We start from the raw sequence: 17,282 nt of genomic DNA, 5'->3' as shown, positions 1-17,282 counted from the left end.
GAGTCCTGTTTGTCATTTAATGTGTCTCAGCTGCATGAACAGTTATATCAACAAAATACTATGATTATTTGTTTTGTCCAGTGTCTGTGACGTCTGAACGATTATGTGACTGACAAAGTGTCCTTCTTGTCTTCCTCCCTGTCAACACATCCAAAAGAAACACCAGACCACACCTACTGCTTTTATCAGTCTGATGTGTACTCGACCGTTTCCAAACACTATTAAAACACATCCATCTCCAGCCTAAGCTGTCAAAAATGTGAGTGCTGTGTTTGTTTCCTGTGGATCAATAAGTTGCCTCACTTCAAACCGCCTATCTCAGGCGCACATGTGATGACATTTTGTACTGAACATGCAACTGTGTAATTGAGAAAACATTACACATGGTTTTTTATTTGATTTCAATAAATGTGGACAAAAACAAGGATCTAATCAGATGAAGATCCAAACTGGAATGAGGTTAATGCTAATATTTAAATCAGGTTAAGATTTATTTATAATGAGATTAACATTCAGATTGTAATCAGTTTCCATCCACTTCCAGGTGGGAGGGAGCAGGGACCTGATTGGACATGGGGCCATTGTGTCACGTGTTCCCTCATCTCTATAAACACCTTCTGATTCTGTCCTACACACTCACACACACAAACACACACTGTTGTTTATTCTGACTCACTCCATCCTGCTGGTGCTGTAAACACTGCAGCAACAACATCCTCTTCACAGAGTCTCGTTAAAAACTACAGTGACCAAATTCTTTAGGAAATGATTTATTTAACCTTATTTATTTATAAAAGAAATAAATCTTGTGCCTGGAAACAGTTTTTAGAACCACTAGGCCAAGAAAGAAGAAGGAAAACAACTGCACACACTTCTGGTTTTGGTCTTTTCATTGGATTTCACTGCAACAACAAAAATACAGATTGTTCCTGTTTCAATAAATATGTTTAGAAAAGCTTGCAACAGCTACAGTGATAGTTTTAGTTGGCAGGAAAACTCAACTCACTTTGACATGTGAGTTAGGTCGGTGTGATGCTATGACAGTTTTGTATATTTTAAATGGGATCTGATGAGTCAGAGTGGTGTGTGTGCTCTGTGGCCACAGCGCAGGCTGTCAGTCAGTCTGTCAGTCAGTGGAGCTCCCTGCAGACACAACTACAGCCACAGCAGCTGCAGCGGAGGCCGAGATGATGGTGCTCCACGTGAAGCAGACGACTGTAACGAGCACTTAAACGGACTTAAAACACCATCGCTGTCTGTGATGAGGCAGAAATCCAAACTGTTCACAGTCACAACACAGGAGAGAAGAGAGGTAACCGGCTCCAGGTTTACATGGAATGTCCTCAAGGAGAAAGTTTCAGTCCAGGATGAGAGTTGAGACGCTTCACGTCCTCTTATGTGATGTCCTTCTGTCTGGGAGGCCTGTGAATGTTCCTCACCACACACTTGACCATCCACTCGATCCCTTCATTCACTCCGTCTCTGCAGGAGGACAAGAGCCCAGTTAGCTTTGGTGGAACAGAACAAGTTCCCACACCCATCCAGAAAGAGATGAAGAGGTGTGTGTGTTCTTGTCTAAGGCGGAGAGAACCGGAGAGGGCTTAAACAGCGAAGCACCAAAACGACTTTATCCGATATGGATGCAAGACGCATTCATGGCGCATCTCTCTATGTCTTGACTGCATGAAAGGACCAACCACTCTACTGACGACCTCTGTCGCAGTCTTAGTAGTCCCAACACATCTTCATTACAAACCCAAAATATTTTAGTTTCAAATGGATAGAACTTTATTTCATTGTAAAAATAAAAAGCAGCCAAGTGGAGCCAGAGAGAGAAAGAGATCATTCCCATCATCTCCTCTCCCCAGCTGCACACACAGTTTGGTGGTCTTACCCTGTGAGGGCGGTGCAGGGCTGGACTAAGCAGTCCCTCTTTCCGATCTTCGGGGCAGAGTCACTGAAAGCGGTTTTTATGTCGGGCACGGATAAGCAGTCCTGAGGGCAGAGCAGACACACACACACACAAACACACACATCTGTTGAAACCACAACAATACATCAGTCTAAACCTCTGGAGTGTGTTTACGTCTACAGCTCATGGTCTTAGTAAATCACGAGGATCACACAATACCGGAACGTCCTGCTTGTTGGCCAGCACCAAGAGAGGGACTCCCTCCAACACCTCGCTGCTGATCATCTTCTCTGGATGAGACACAGTGAAATCGCTGAGTCAACCTTTGTATCATTAAACATTGGTATCATGTCAATGACGCTTACATTTTATACTGGCATGCAACAAAGCTTTTCATGTTGTAAGATAAACTGAAGAGAGAAACTGCTCTAAACAAGGATTTTAAACAGTTAAAGGACAATTCCAGGCAAATTCAACTCGGGGGTGTATTTTCATATCATTTTAGGTCTAAAAGAAGGAATCTGAAGATTTTCAGTTTAATGTCTCCTGTTTTGCGGTAGCTGCGTCTGTCCCCGCATCGCCACGGTAGCAATGAATGGGAGTGGATGTAAGTTCTGCTGTTTAGGCTGTTTACATCCCTCAAAGCCGCATTTTTTTTCCACAGACAGCGTCAGATGGCGACTCAAACATGCACCCAGAAGTTTATTTACTTCAAGCAAGCCGACATGTTTGTAAAACTAGATCTAATTCAAAGTCTCTCGGAGTCTCGCGCGAGCCCAAAGTTGCCGTGCTCGGTGTGTTCAGGTGCAGTGGGAAAGCTAACGTTTGTGTCATAAACACAGGTATATCAACTCTTTACTTGCTTCAAGTAAAAAAAACTTGTTTGAGTAGCCACCTGACGCTGTCTGTGGAAAAAAAAATGCGGCTTTGAGGGCTGGAAACAGCCTAAGCAGCGGAACTTACATCCACTCCCATTCATTGCTGCCGTGGCGATGCGCGGACAGACGCAACTACCGCAAAACAGGAGCAATTAAACTGAAAATCTTCAGATTCCTTCTTTTAGACCTAAAATGATAGGAACATACACCCCCGAGTTGAATTCGCCTGGAATTGTCCTTTAAACACAAAAGATTGAACAACAAAAACAACATCATCATCACTGTCCTGGAAATAAGCCTCAGTTATATTCAAAAACCACAGTGTGAGTTGCTGTACAACACAGTGACACGGCAGGCTGGCTCTCACCAAAGGCCTCCTTTGATTCTGACAGGCGGGCTTCATCGGTTGAATCTATCACGTAGATGACTCCATGAGACTCAGCGTAGTACTATCAATACACAGAAAGACAAACAAGACATCAGAGCAGACCCAACACCATCCGTCTCACAGTGATGACATCATGTGTAATATGATGCATCAGTCACCAGAACCCCCCACCCCCTGCCTTCAATTATCCGACTAAGTATGTCTCAATGCTTCACCACAGGAAAGTATTTTAGTGTGTGAAATAGCAGCTAGGGATGTCACGATTATAGATTTTCTTTGTACGATTATTTTCAGAGAAATAATCACGGTATTACAATTATCACGATTATTATGCATTAATTAATTTCACAACATATGAAAGTGTAAAATCACATACAGTCAAAATATAATTACATTAATAAATATTTTAAGTAGCTACTATACCAAATGTTTAAGTTTATTTTAATTGTTCGTTTGTTTTTTTTATCACAAATGACATGCTAACATTTAAATTCCTACCACTTGTATGTTACATTATGGACCAGTATTTCTTACATTTACCTTGGTGCACATCTGCCTCTGTGTTTCCAACACAATCTATTTTGGAAAGTGTCGGTATTTAGGAATCTTTACGATTAATTAATTGTGGCATTTAATACCGTGATTAATTGTGAAAACAAGTAATCGTGACATCCCTAATAGCAGCTGTTGCTAACATCAGCTGTGTAGTCCACATGAAACACAGAAAAATGCAAGTGAGTTTACACTGCTGTTTAATGTCAACTTCAACTATCACTTCAGATATATTTATTTAATTGTTTGGTGCTTCACATTTTAATTGATTAATTTCAACCATATGTTCAGTGCAGCCAGTGTTTCTGGGTTAACACAACTAAGCCGGGCAGGTAACTGGTGTGTGCCTGTGCCTGTGTAGACATGCAGCAGACAAACCCAGCAGCTACTGCCACTGGTCCCTCATGTCACAGATGTGTTGGCCATGTTTAATCTAGACACATGTTGAAATGAAGATGACTGATAAAGCCACTATGTATTAAAGGATAATTTCAGTTTTTTACAACCTGGACCTTATTTCTAGCAATTTTACTCACCCAGACAACTTTGGTGTCATTTGGAGTTGTTTTGACGAAATTAGCCCCAGTGGAGCGGCGTGTATATCCGTATAATGCGAGAACACGGGGCAGCGCAATGCAGCCTCTAAATAACACATTATCCGCCGCAAAACTCGTTCATTTCGCCAATATTTTTGTTATGATACACTAGTGCTATTCCCCTCCGAGCCCGTGGTGGCATGTTATCAACATGCTGCACCTGTAGGTTGACTACTGACCTCTTATCTGGATGATGTCATCTCTGACCGCTGCCCGGCGCGGCTAACTTGCTACCGCTAATGCTACGGTTCGTTTCTGCGTGTTTCAGACTTGTCAGAACAAAATGAGCAGCTGGATGAAGTTCAGCTTCCACAGGCTTCCTCTCCTCAACCTGGACTCACTAAAGCTCCGGCTAGTTGAGATAAAAATGGACCCGAATGCCGAAGCAGAATGATTATTATCAGAATGAGCCGGGCAGCGGTCAGAGATGACATCATCCAGGTCAGAGGTCAGTAGGTCAACCTACAGACCCCGGATGTTGATAACATGCCACCACAGGCTCAGAGGGGAATAACACTAGTGTATCATAACAAAAATATTGGTGAAATGAACGAGTTTTGCGGCGGATAATGTGTTATTTAGAGGCTGCATTGCGTGCCCCGTGTTCTCGCATTATACGGATATACGCGCCGCTCCACTGGGGCTAATTTCGTCAAAACAACTCCAAATGACACCAAAGTTGTCTGGGTGAGTAAAATGATCGTATTTTATGCTAGAAATAAGGTCCAGGTTGTAAAAAACTGAAATTATCCTTTAAATAACTATCTTGGAAACATTTTCAGGAATTTTTCCAGAAGTGTGATCTTTGATGTTGTTGCTAAATGGTGTTGATGTTTTCTTTCTAACTCACTTTATCCCACAGAGACTGGAGCTCCTCCTGTCCCCCTAGATCCCAGAACATCAGACGAGCCTTCCCCACATCGATTGTACCAACTGTAAAGAAAAGTGAGATACATACAGGAGATGTTACAGAGTAACCAACTGTAAAGCATCAAGTTATCACAGTGTCAGAGTGAGAACAGCTGCTTCACAATGACACTATTTGACACATTAATCTAGCAAATGTATTCATTCATCCCTGCTATCAGTAGTGATGGGTCTCTGACACCCGAGGCTCCGACACATGCGCGGTAGCTCATGAAGCATTTGTATCGAACCACTGTGCCGAAGCGTGGTTTGGTCACGTGACTTGTGACGTATGAACCACTTGGATGACGTTTGAAGCAGTTGAGTAGTTCAGTCATTCATGAAGCACCGTCAATGTTTTGGTTGTCTCGGCTCTCTGTGAGAGCTGAGCTGAGCCTTCGAAGCACATAGAAACTGAGGCGGCAGAGATTTGGTTGGAAAGTGTAGCATTCAGTACCAGGAATTCTATAACATGATATGTGGAGCAGAGGAAAAATAATTTATTTAAGCGTTGTAACACGCATATTTGTAACGATTGAAGCGTCAACGACCGTATGGGCTTCAGAAATATTTAGTATGTCCCGTACGACGTATCGTGAAACTGACGGTGGTGCACCGTGATTACAACGAGCTTTCACCCCACAGGCGTGAGATCGAATCCTTTGCCGAACTTGCCATATTTCTTTTCTATTTTGAAATGAGATCACATTTGCCATCTACACCATTTCACATCGTATAAAGCCATAGACTGTTTAGACTTGTTTCAGAGGAGAATGTAATTCATAGCAGAGCCTAATAGCTATATCAGGCTAAGTCAATACTGAAAGCCTATCACAATCATATGCCAAATGAGAAACTTCATGTTTATTTTATATTTTTATTTTTATTGTGTCAGCTTGAAACCATACAACCATGTAACGTTTGTTGAACAGGAGTGTGCATGGCAAATCAAATCTCAAACAATCAATGAACCAATGAATGACACGTCTCAATTGCACTTCATTTTATTGAACACTAGATGTCGTACTGGAGCACTGTGTCAGTGAAGCCTCGCGAGTAATGAATCATTACTCGAAAAAGGTGTTGAAGCCTCAACAAAGCCTCGATTGCCCATCACTAGCTATCAGCAGGTGAAAACAATGACTGACAGTCAGGGGGTAGGTATTCAGCTGTTTCTGTACCAGAGCAGTGATGCATAATGTTGGGAAGTCATTGTTAGAAGTAAGCAGCCCATTACTCTTCATGGCACAGGTGAATATACACAGCACAGCACACACTTACTGTTCAGGCCAACTGTAGTTGTGATCTTTGACAGACTCATGCCCTTGTAGTTCTTACTGAACTTTGTTTTGGTCTGTTCCAGAAAGGTCTGCACACAGAGAGAGAGAATAGTTAGATAGTACAGGCTGCTCCATTACCGACCCCGACTGACATATGGCACTAGATCTTGGTTTTGAACAGAACATCATTAACAAAAAGCAGTCGTGGACGACTCCTCTCTCTTTGCTGCAAGATGGAGAGACACAGAAGATCCTTCATACCTACAGCTATCAGGCTTTTTAATTCTTCTGCAAATGGTAGATGAGCTGACAGACAAATTAATTCCCTTTGGGGATTCATAAAGTCATTCTTATTATTATAATTACTCTTATTGATGGAATGAATGTACCATATTGGTAGTAAATGTGTACAGTGAAGTAAGTTGGGTTTACATTGGACTCTAACTGAGAGACAAATGAATTGGTTGATGACACAGCCACAAGACATGATATGAAGCACCGTATAGAAACATCACACTAAGTTGTCAGTGTGGATTAACACTGGGTGCCCACGCAGCCAGACTACACCTCAGTACCTCCTGAGTCAGATCATCATCATTCCTCCATTAGACAGTGAAGTTTTAATGAAACTGCACAGGTGACATGTTCACTGTGCAGCAACATCTCTACAGCTGAGTGGAAGTAGACATCAACACCGGCAGCTACACTAGACCTACAATATACAAAAGTAAAAAAAATAATAATAATAAACAAACAGCCTCTGACTGAGTGACTGAGAGTCAATGGCTGCTTAAAAGTTTTCACTACTGATGGAAGAAATTTGGTAAGATATATACAGTACAGGCCAAAAGTTTGGACACACTCAATGCATTTCCTTTATTTTCATGACTATTTACATTGTAGATTCTCACTGAAATTCCACTAATGAACCCTGACAAGGCTGTCAACCTGTGAAGTGAAAACCATTTTCAGGTCAGCTTCACCTCTTGAAGCTCATCAAGAGAATGCCAAGAGTGTGCAAAGCAGTAATCAGAGCAAAGGGGGGCTACTGTGAAGAAACTAGAATTGGTGGGGGCAGAGATAGAGGAGGAGGAGGAGGAAGAAGGAGAGGAAGAAGAAAAGAAGAAAGAGAAGACTAAGAAGAAAAGACATGTTTTCAGTTATTTCACACTTTTTTGTTAATTCCACATGTGTTCATTCATAGTTTTGGTGCCTTCAGTGAGAATAAAGGAAACACATTGAATGAGAAGGTGTGTCCAAACTTTTGGCCTGTACTGTAGTTCCTTAACATTTGTGGTATTTCATAGTTTTGATGTGCCAGTGGCTCTAACAAAAGGTAAACACATCACCTGAGAAATCACAAGTGACTCAGTGATGAACAACAAACGTGTCGGGGGCTGTTACACAAGATACAAGTCAGAATATCTCCACAGGGCCGATGATTTCGCCCAGCTGCAGCAAATTCAAAGTGTAGTTTAATTTACCGTTTTTCCGGCGTTGTCCAGTCCCAGGATCAACACGCAGTATTCGTCCTTCTGGAACATGTACTTGTACAACCCCGATAATAAGGTGTACATGGTGGAGTAAACTGTAAACAACTCAAGTGCTCAGTGTTGCTAATGCTAGCTTGCTAACTAGCCTAGCTTACATATAAGAACAATCACGGCGACTGTCGCCGTTGAGGCTTCTTCGTGAGCCAAGAAAACAAACACGTTATTGTTATGACTCACTGGTTGACTGACAAACACAGAAATACGACATGTTTCGGCTAAACTCGTCGTCTGGGTCTATTTTCATAAAACCAAACACTGAACACAGCTGGACTGACGCTTCGTGGACTGTAACAAGGAAATGGAACAGACGGAATTATGGGAAATGAAGTCGACTTGTCTCACTAAACCGTTGCTGCGAGAAGGGTGTCCCCTTTAAAAAACTACATTTCCCATGAACAACTGCAGCGTCACGTCACGGAGCGTAATCCTGTTAAAGAAACAATCCACTCATAACAGCAAAAAGTTAAACCAAATCAAGGTTAGGTGTTTTGGAATCGGTTTCTTCCAGATAAGTAAATATGTATTTTATTTTGCATTTATTTAAAAAAAAAAAAAAAAAAAATGTTAATGCTTTTCTTTTTACTATTGTCATTCCTCCAATGGACACCAATGGTCATTTCTGTTGCTAGGTAACACTTAAAATCCAATATTAAAAGTAAATTTTTGTGGAAGTTGTGACGTTTTCACTCAAACATTGTGCTAATGCAAGAAAACAAGAAAATGCATAAAGACATGGAGATATATGGTCCTCCAGTGGATCTATCTTTTAAAGCTCTGAAGAAAATGTCAGGTAAGATCCACCAATTTTTCACTGTCTGATCTGTTTCTGATTTTTTTCTGATATCCCTTTATAATATTTCCACCTTTTTTCTGTGCAGTGGAAGTAAGTGTAGTTGTAATAACTGTTGACACAACACAAATACTGCATTGTCCTGAAAGAGACCTTATTAAAGATGTTGTAAGCAAATGTACAGTCTTAGGAAAGTGTAGCTATTAACTCTCCTAAATGAGCTGATTAATGTCATTTTAGCTCAATAAAATCGTGCCAGTATTTGCTGATTGTTATGAATTTATTTGTGGTTCAGATGCACTTCTAGTGATACCCAAAAATCGCCAGCAACCTGAAAAGATACTCTCTGTTGGGAAGTATGTGAGTTGCTCTATGCTTCTCAATAACAACCAGCTCCCAGACCTTTTTGGCTTCCTGGATATTCTCAACAACTTCTTGGTACAGCCAATGAAACTCATGTGGTTGGACCTATCCTTCAACATACTCACCACCATAGACCCGGTGAGGCTGCATCCCTTCACACCTGGGCTACTAACATTATTTCATGTTTCATGATTGATTTCAATGTGCTAATTAAGATTTTAAGATAAAGACAAAATAAGATAAAACAATTGGATGTGTGTGTGTTTCAGGTTTTATGTGAGTTTCATGAGCTTCGTTCACTGTACTTGCATGGTAACAGCATCTCGAAGATTGCAGAGGTAGACAAGCTGAGAGAGCTGCAACATCTACGCTCCATCACGCTACATGGGAATGAAATGGAAAGCCATAAGGGCTACAGGTGGAGTTATTTCAGTTCAGGCAACTTACTTGCACACACATTCTGTTTGGGTGTAAGATGTCCGGCTGTAAAGACACAACTGATGACTGCTGGTTGATAACAAAAGAGAAATTTGATGGAGCAGCAGACTAAATCTCCAGAGGATACTGCTGGTAGAAGTCTGCAGTTACATATTGTGTATCTCTGAAGTTTGTGAAAACAATTAGGTTGAAATGGAGATCAGCATTACACATGTTAAAGGCATAGTAATACTACTGACACAGAGAAAGAAGGTCGCACATCATTAGTTTGATTTCTCATGCATTCAGATTCATGATTAATGTTTCATCTCTCTTTTAAAAAAAAAAAAAAAGTTAAATAGAATGAAAGTACAGACTTTGAATAGAGCTCCTTTAATAAACATTCAAGGGAGATTCATTACATGGAAATCTTCAAAATGTCCATGGAGAAGCTAATTAATGTGTTTCTTTTTTTAGGACACATGTGATTTCTACCTTGACTCATTTAAAGATGATGGACTTCAGTGCTGTGACACCAGATGAGCGAGTCATGTGTCACCGCAAGATCCTAGCCAAAGACTCCAAGAAGAGCTGCCAGTGACTATTTCAAATACATTAACTCTTTCATATCAATAAACAATCCTTAGTTTTTTACAAAGGGAAAACTACTTTGTCATGAAATGTTTTCTTTCTGCAAAAAGGAGGAGGTCCCTCTTCAGGGATCTCCCCAAAGTCCAGGTATGGGCCACAGATTTAGTTGCACCTTTTCACCAACACACAACTTTACCCAACCATAGACAAGATAAAGGAGTGCAAACAATTTGGAGGTGCTGATTTTTGTCATGGTCTGACGAAGCCATCACCTCCTCACCTCAGCTGCTAATTCTCTTCACAGTGGGCTATATGCAAATGTATCTCCATACAGCTGTCATGAAGGAATACATTAGCTGCAGAAAACAAAACCACTTTTCTTTTCTTTCTTATTTTTACCAGTCTGTAAACATGTTTATTTATGCAGTAAAGTTGAACATTGATACTTTTGAAAAGCCTTTCTAAGACAAAGATGTGGGACTACGACTCCACAGACCCGACAGGTGGAACAGAGAGGCTGCTAAGCTGACTATAACTAAGACGTTTGATGGGAGAACCTGGGTGGTGCTGCTCTGGTCTGTTCCCAGGCTGTGGCACCTGGTGACGTACGTCGTCCTCTTTACACACCTGTACAAAGTTTTTGGCCGGTCTGATCTCACATACAGTCCATCAGCTCTGTGTGCGCAGAATCTGCTACCAGGATACACAACAGTGATGTTGTGGGAGCAGCCGCTGTCCGGGGCGGTGGTGGTGGAGTGGTCCTGTGTGTGGTGCGTGGGTTCAGAGGGAGAGGGAGAGGCTGTGACCCAGGGTTCAGGGGGAGGTGTTTCCTGCGTTGTCCAGTCTGGAAAAAAAGCTTTTTTAATAATTTTTTTAATTTTTTCTTTTTACAATTCTCTAAAATTAAGTTAAAGCAGAAGTAAGCAATATTTTTGTGTTAATATAAGTCTTAAATAGTTGTATCTTCTGACAGCAATCACTTACATAGAGTGTTTGGTCTGAAACACGGGTCTGTCAGTCCCTCTGCTCTGCTCTGAGCCGAGGAGAAAACTTTTCTCGTATCCTACAGTTTTTATCCAATGAGGAGAGAGAACGGCATGAAGGGCTGTGAGTGCAGCCAAGGGACGCGCCTGAATGTGGTGATGTAGGGACGAGGACTGTTATGGTGCGTTCAGGGCAGCCCGTAACTCGTGTTTTTCCGACCTGTGAAGTCGTACCAGTTCGATCTGGTACGACTTCACAGGTCAGAAGTTACGAGTGGCCGTTATAGTGACTTTCACAGGTAAAACAGGTCGGAAAAACAGGAGTGGGTTGCCTGGAACGCTACAAAGTCGTAAGTCGTGACTTGAAGCTGTAATTTACGGTTTCAAAAGCCTGCCTGGAACGCAGCATTAGCCAAAACGATCGGATCGCTTACTTCTGCTTTAATAACATGTAAAGAACAGAGGACGATCAGATCTCACAAGGAGGAGATCCCCCCCACCCCACCCCCTCTGGAAGGTCCTTATTGGTGGAAGACCAGTATTAAAGGGACGTCTGTCCCGGTGGATCTGCTTGCCTGTCGGATGAAGTCTTAAACACAAAATATGAAACTTTGAATGGAGCAGCTGCCTCTGGTAATGTCCTTATGCTCATGAACCCAATTAAACAGGATGATCATTTATTTTAACCATGTAAAGTACTTTGTGCTGCTTTTTTCTTCTTCTTTTTTTTTTTGCATGAAAAGCACTACGGTTCGGCTGACTCACCTTCACTGAGTGCACGTTGTAAATGTGATATCAGTGGATATTTGCCCTGTTCACAAAACTGTCCAGAGAAGTCATCCATGTCCAGAGTCCACACAGCGGCTCCCCCCAGACGCCTACTCCTCAGATAGTCTACCTGTAGGATAAACACAGACATGGGCACTGCTCCAGTCAAACAGACTTTGTCCAACCTTAAAGAGGAGATTTATTTAAAACCAGATTAAGGTGTTTTATTGAAAGCATACACACCACTTTCAAAATGTCAGGGTAGACATGTTTAAAACTAATTAGAAACAATAAAAAACATATATCACAAACTGTTCAATGGGGGATTAAATCAAGCAAAAAGCAGTTTTCTTCCCCAACCGACTCTACCTCTACTCTACCTTGGCATCATAGCTGCGCTGGTTGTCGAAGCCCACCCACTGACTGCCTTTCACAGCATAGGGAACACTCTGACTCTCAATCCAATGCACAGAGCTGCCCCTCAGGAAAGAACAGGTCTGGATGAGAAAGACAAAAACATTTATTTGTGTGTGGCATGACTCAGTATTACATAAGATCTGATTTACTATGCCTTTTATGTGAATCAAGATTTATGCAGGGATTACCTATTGTTATACACAGGTTTTCATTAACTTGGTTGCCTCTGCTTAAAGCCAATGAGATTTCCCCAATTGTCTTTGGGTTAGTTTATGATCCTGACAGGTTTTGCAGAGTAGGATCATCTTTCAATCACTGTATGACATTTGAAGCCTAAGTACAATTAGAGGTAAAAAGCTCATGCTGGGCTATAAACCACCTACACCAGAGACACCAGTGTCACCACCACTAAACTATGTAGTTTGATTGGTTTGAGCTCTGAGCTCTTCTACAAGAGCCTTTCTTCTGACTGAGTCAGTACAGTAGAGCCTGTATAAACACAACCATGCTGGTAAGTAGATCTGTTTTCATGTCCACTGTGATGACATTTAACGTCCACAGCAACCACTGTAGTCTCAGTTGGACACTTGTAGCAACAGGCCTTAGAAAAGAGCTTAAAAATCAGGAATGGACTGTTCACTGATGTATTTCATGTTTGAGAATAATAAATCATAAAAAATCTCCTGCTTTGTAGTTCAGGCCTCAGGTCTTTCCCAAACCTAGACCAGGTGCAGTGCAAGTCAACCCCAAACTAGGAAACAGTTTAATGATATGACTGATGTCACTACAGGTAAAGATTGTATATTGATGAGTATGGGATACACTTGGAGAGCTTGTTGTTGTTGTGAAAATGGGCGAGCTTGTGAAGACGCGAATTTACACAAAATGGTCACGAGTCAAAACGAGCGTCAAATCGCGTATCTCGCGTTTGGTCGCGCGTGAAAACTCGAGCGAAAAAAAAGCTAAGAAAAAAGAAAGAAAAAGTAACGCAATAGTTACTTTCCCTGGTAACTAGTTACTATTATAGTGAAGTAGTGGAGTTACTAACTCAGTTACTTTTTGGGAGAAGTAATTAGTAACTATAACTAATTACTTTTTAAAAGTAACGTTCCCAACACTGCTGATATGTAATAATCATGTGCCTGATTGTGTAAACATTGCTACAGACCTGGAAAAGGGGAACTGCTTACTGCTGATAAGAACACACACATAGCCGCTCAACACACAAGTATTGATACATAGAAATCAAAGGAAATTAATGTAACTAATACAAATAATAAAATGATATAACTGAACACAAATATTATTGACACCTAATCAGTAAGAAACTAGGTAAGTGATAGAGAGTCAGAAGTCTTAACTACTGTGAACTTGTAGTTCCTCCTGTATTTGAGAGAAGTGTCAACAGGTAGTGCAACTAGACAGCTGTTGAGACAGATAACAGGAAGATAAGTTCAGCAGAGAGGTCCTTTGAGGACACAACCAATGGAGAAAGAGTTTGTGTACTTTTCACCCACACACCCCAACACCCAGGGTGGTAGAAAAAGCAGAAAGCAAACAACAATCGGTGTCAGACTTCGTGCGCTGCTGATCGACGGTCAGGGTAGCGAAGTTTGATCCAGTATACTGTAAGCAATTTAATTCTCCTTTTGGTACTATTCTCTGTTCACTCTGATATCTGTTTACTATTGATTTGAATATGTTATTGGGTTGAATACTTTTTTGATAATCTAAACATGTTGTAACAGCTAACTGGTATTACAAATAAATTGAGTTAAGATTCAGTTATTCTCCTGTCATACGTCATCAAACGGACGCGCGTGTCTCGGGGCCATGAGATGGTGGGTCAGACACAACAATATGAAAACAAATGTTTTACTCATACATTTAGTATAAAAGTATTTTCTTGATTTGTCAAATGTTTATTACCCTAACATACAGTATTGATATAAACTCATATCATTTGATGACGTGGTTACACAGGTTTCTGAGCGACATGTAAATGTTCTCCTGTTACCTCATAGTACGACCAGAGGCCAATTTGCTGGGTGTAGGGCCCGGGGGTGGCGGGGCCGCTGACTGGGGCACTCAGGCCTGTCGTTGAGGTCAACAATGTAAAAGATCGAGAGTGGGCAGGAAAACCCAGCAACAGCTTCTCTTCAAGGACTCCTCTCTGTATCCAGGACTGCATGACATGATCCTGCAGGACAGGAAGGAGATGGACCTCAGTGAGCTTCTTATCAGTCACAACTCGGACCTCAGCTGTGAACGTTTGCTGTCCAACTGCAGGTCATGTTAGACCATTGACCCCTGTAGTGTATTATCCACCTGAACATTTTTGCTTTAATATCTTGAATTATCTTATGTTTTTCATGGTGTTTTCTTAGCCTAAAAGTTAAGGGATTCACCATTTGGATAGGAACTTCATTTGTAATAAGTAACAGTTTATAGTTAAATGGAATAAATATAAATAAATTCAGATGTTATAAGAGAGAAAAGGCACATGCATACATTTACAGCAAGATGTTTAGATTAGGTGTCTAGTAGTAGTGTGGAATGTACCCTGAGAAATGTGTTTCTTGTCATCTACCCATCTCTGTGGGTCATAGTTTTGGGGGATACTTGACACTGTATCTATGTTTAAGTTAGCTTGGTCAAGAGGTTAAATGTCAGAAGGCATAGGCTAGATTCTGTTTTTAGATCCTGTCTTTGTCCGACCATCCTGGTCAGTTATATCCTTATATTGGGAGAAGGTGGAGTTTTAGAAAACGTATATAAGGTTAGAGCTTTAGGCCAAGAGAGAGAGATCTCATATTGGCACCAGAGATACTCCACGATTCGGCATTTTTGTACACTGTTCTTCTTCTTGTAATAAACTCTTTTTGAATGCAAGAAAAGACGTGTCGGCGGTGATCCCTTCTTTTCATCAACACATCAATATACCACACCCCAACGTTAAATGTAGTGTAATGTGACCATAAAACTAGAACCCCCTCATGGTTGTCTGGCTCCTCCACTCTCACTAGTTTCACCATCATCATGCAGTCTGACCTAACAAAACATGTTCATAAACTAACTATGTCGCAATTGAACTCAAATCTGTCTTTTTTTTTTTTTTACATCCAAAAGGTCAAAGGACAACTTCTCTGTGCCATCATCATGGTCTGTAAAACACTTCTGGTCATTATGTAACATGCTGAATACATTTCTTGGTACTTGGTTGGTGACGGAAACAGAGATGATTCTGTTTAAAGATCTTTTACATTTGTAGAAAACTGGTCTTGCAAGTTTACAGTATTACAGGTGATGTTTCAGCCTGACCTGCAGGTTTACTGTATGAGCCAACTGTAGGTTCTCAGTTTCTAGTTTTGTAGTGTCTCCTCTGTCTACCGTCATCACTCTACCAAAACATGAGTCATTGAATGAGGTTATATAATGGAGGTTTGTTTTCAAACAAAACACAGTAGTCCCTGGTAATGAATTATAACCCCAGAACACACCCAGTTTAAAAGTCTCTATGGTTAATTAATGCTATAATGGTTCATGTACGCTTGGTAATCAGGTAAATTCTCAAAGTGTTTCACCGAAAACACTCACATCAAATTCAGCTTGTAACCTTGCTGGGAGTAGATAGATCATGTAATTACCAAATTATCATTGTTGTCAGAGTAGAGTGGACTGTGGTGAGCTGTCACTCTGTCTTGAACATCATGCAGGTCAAAGGCTTTAACACTGATGAAGTCCAGGTACCTAAATACACACACACAGAAAGAGAGAGAGAGGGAGAAAAATAACACAAAGGTCTTATTAAAAAAAAATAATGGCATTGTCAAAGTGGGGTTGACATGAATCTCAATCTTACTTTGACAAGTCTTTGATTTCATATCCTGTTTCAACAACATCTGGATGAGCTGCAACAGCTGCAGACAGAATTAGTTGAGTTTTACTGCCTCCTTTTTTCTCAGCTTCATAGGCCTCTGAAAGCTCCTGGAAATCAACAGAATCACCTTAAAGCCCTGATTTCGAGACTACATAACAAAATAACAAGAAAATGAAAGAAAGAAAAAACAATCAAATCAACACACAGTCATTCAGAGGTATCAAAGCGTCACAGTGCTCATGAAGCAGCATGAAAAACCTCAGACCTGACCTGGAGTTGGACAAAAGTAGACACACAATCTTCAGTCCCACCTTGCAGAGCAGTGTGAACCTTTTGGTGTCCTCTGCAGGACTTCCACCGGCAGCAAGGTACTCCCAGTCCAGATCCAGACCATCAAATCCATGAGTCCTGAGGAATTTGATGGTGGACTGGATGAATGTCTGGCGGCTGGCTGCAGTGGTCACCATGATGGAGAACCTGCCACCGATGTTGTGTCAGGTATAAAATCTTGAATTTTACAAATTCATTTATAATGAGTTTATAATCAGATATCCAAATAACTATTTTGTTTAGCAAAAATGATGAATTATTCACAATCAACTCACTGGGCTCCATCCTCCCTCTCTCTGAGCGACAGTAAAGTCTTCAGCCTGGAGTTTCTGTACAGGTGCACACACAGAATATTATTGAGAAGAGTTTTGTGTTTTCTGACTTCTGACTTTTTGTGGATTCAATTATTACAAATTAAATTTTTTTAGATTTAGTCAGACAAATTACAAATATAATAACAATAGTAATAAGATATTATTACTTTATTATTCATGACTAAATAGATTTAACAGTTTAAGGTTAGTCTTGGAGGCAATTAGACTTAGAGATACTGTGTTGATCCCATAGGAAATTCAAGTATCCAATAGCGCAAATACATATAATGTAATTTAATATAATGGTTACTGTAAGTAAAATACAACAGAGATGAGAAAAGGAAGGAAAAAAAATACACTATAC

At 40.8% G+C, this 17,282-nt stretch overlaps 3 protein-coding genes across 3 annotated transcripts; 1 reads left to right on the top strand and 2 right to left on the bottom strand.

The window, feature by feature from the left end:
• Positions 1 to 472: 472 nt before the first annotated feature.
• arfrp1 (ADP-ribosylation factor related protein 1) lies at positions 473 to 8,357 on the bottom strand. Its single transcript, XM_085776618.1, has 7 exons — positions 7,997 to 8,357; positions 6,514 to 6,601; positions 5,177 to 5,259; positions 3,158 to 3,239; positions 2,132 to 2,202; positions 1,895 to 1,995; positions 473 to 1,482 (listed from the first exon to the last, which is right to left on the bottom strand). The coding sequence occupies exons 1-7, from the start codon at positions 8,087 to 8,089 to the stop codon at positions 1,395 to 1,397; spliced, it is 606 nt and encodes a 201-aa protein (XP_085632744.1). The 5' UTR covers positions 8,090 to 8,357; the 3' UTR covers positions 473 to 1,394.
• A 311-nt stretch (positions 8,358 to 8,668) lies between these two features.
• On the top strand, positions 8,669 to 10,286 carry LOC146987439 (leucine-rich repeat-containing protein 51-like). The gene is made up of 4 exons (XM_085776620.1): positions 8,669 to 8,855; positions 9,151 to 9,356; positions 9,488 to 9,636; positions 10,113 to 10,286. The coding sequence occupies exons 1-4, from the start codon at positions 8,768 to 8,770 to the stop codon at positions 10,234 to 10,236; spliced, it is 567 nt and encodes a 188-aa protein (XP_085632746.1). The 5' UTR covers positions 8,669 to 8,767; the 3' UTR covers positions 10,237 to 10,286.
• A 308-nt stretch (positions 10,287 to 10,594) lies between these two features.
• Positions 10,595 to 16,751, bottom strand: LOC146987438 (acidic mammalian chitinase-like). The gene is made up of 7 exons (XM_085776617.1): positions 16,586 to 16,751; positions 16,257 to 16,381; positions 16,042 to 16,144; positions 14,412 to 14,594; positions 12,358 to 12,474; positions 11,975 to 12,107; positions 10,595 to 11,070 (listed from the first exon to the last, which is right to left on the bottom strand). Exons 1-7 carry the CDS (start codon positions 16,739 to 16,741, stop codon positions 10,688 to 10,690), a joined length of 1,200 nt encoding a protein of 399 aa, XP_085632743.1. The 5' UTR covers positions 16,742 to 16,751; the 3' UTR covers positions 10,595 to 10,687.
• Between the last annotated feature and the right edge of the window lie 531 nt (positions 16,752 to 17,282).

The sequence above is a fragment of the Trachurus japonicus genome, chromosome 5, assembly GCF_045865225.1.
Source record: "Trachurus japonicus isolate A0001 chromosome 5, Traja_1.0".
Lineage (NCBI taxonomy): Eukaryota > Metazoa > Chordata > Actinopteri > Carangiformes > Carangidae > Trachurus > Trachurus japonicus.
Note: the sequence above shows the minus strand (reverse complement) of the source record. Positions and strands in the feature narration are given on the sequence as shown.

Excerpts from the sequence above, each read along its gene's own strand:
- arfrp1 (XM_085776618.1), bottom strand. The coding sequence starts at position 8,089 with ATGTACACCTTATTATCGGGGTTGTACAAGTACATGTTCCAGAAGGAC. Across the intron at positions 3,240-5,176 it reads TCCAGTCTCTGTGGGATAAA|TACTACGCTGAGTCTCATGG; the intron begins GTGAGTTAGAAA and ends GTGTATTGATAG. Across the intron at positions 1,483-1,894 it reads CCCTGCACCGCCCTCACAGG|AGACGGAGTGAATGAAGGGA; the intron begins GTAAGACCACCA and ends GTCCTCCTGCAG.
- LOC146987439 (XM_085776620.1), top strand. The coding sequence starts at position 8,768 with ATGCAAGAAAACAAGAAAATGCATAAAGACATGGAGATATATGGTCCT. Across the intron at positions 9,357-9,487 it reads TACTCACCACCATAGACCCG|GTTTTATGTGAGTTTCATGA; the intron begins GTGAGGCTGCAT and ends TGTGTGTTTCAG. Across the intron at positions 9,637-10,112 it reads GAAAGCCATAAGGGCTACAG|GACACATGTGATTTCTACCT; the intron begins GTGGAGTTATTT and ends TTCTTTTTTTAG.
- LOC146987438 (XM_085776617.1), bottom strand. The coding sequence starts at position 16,741 with ATGGTGACCACTGCAGCCAGCCGCCAGACATTCATCCAGTCCACCATC. Across the intron at positions 12,475-14,411 it reads GCCTCTGGTCGTACTATGAG|ACCTGTTCTTTCCTGAGGGG; the intron begins GTAACAGGAGAA and ends TTTCTCATCCAG. Across the intron at positions 12,108-12,357 it reads AGCGCAGCTATGATGCCAAG|GTAGACTATCTGAGGAGTAG; the intron begins GTAGAGTAGAGG and ends TTTATCCTACAG.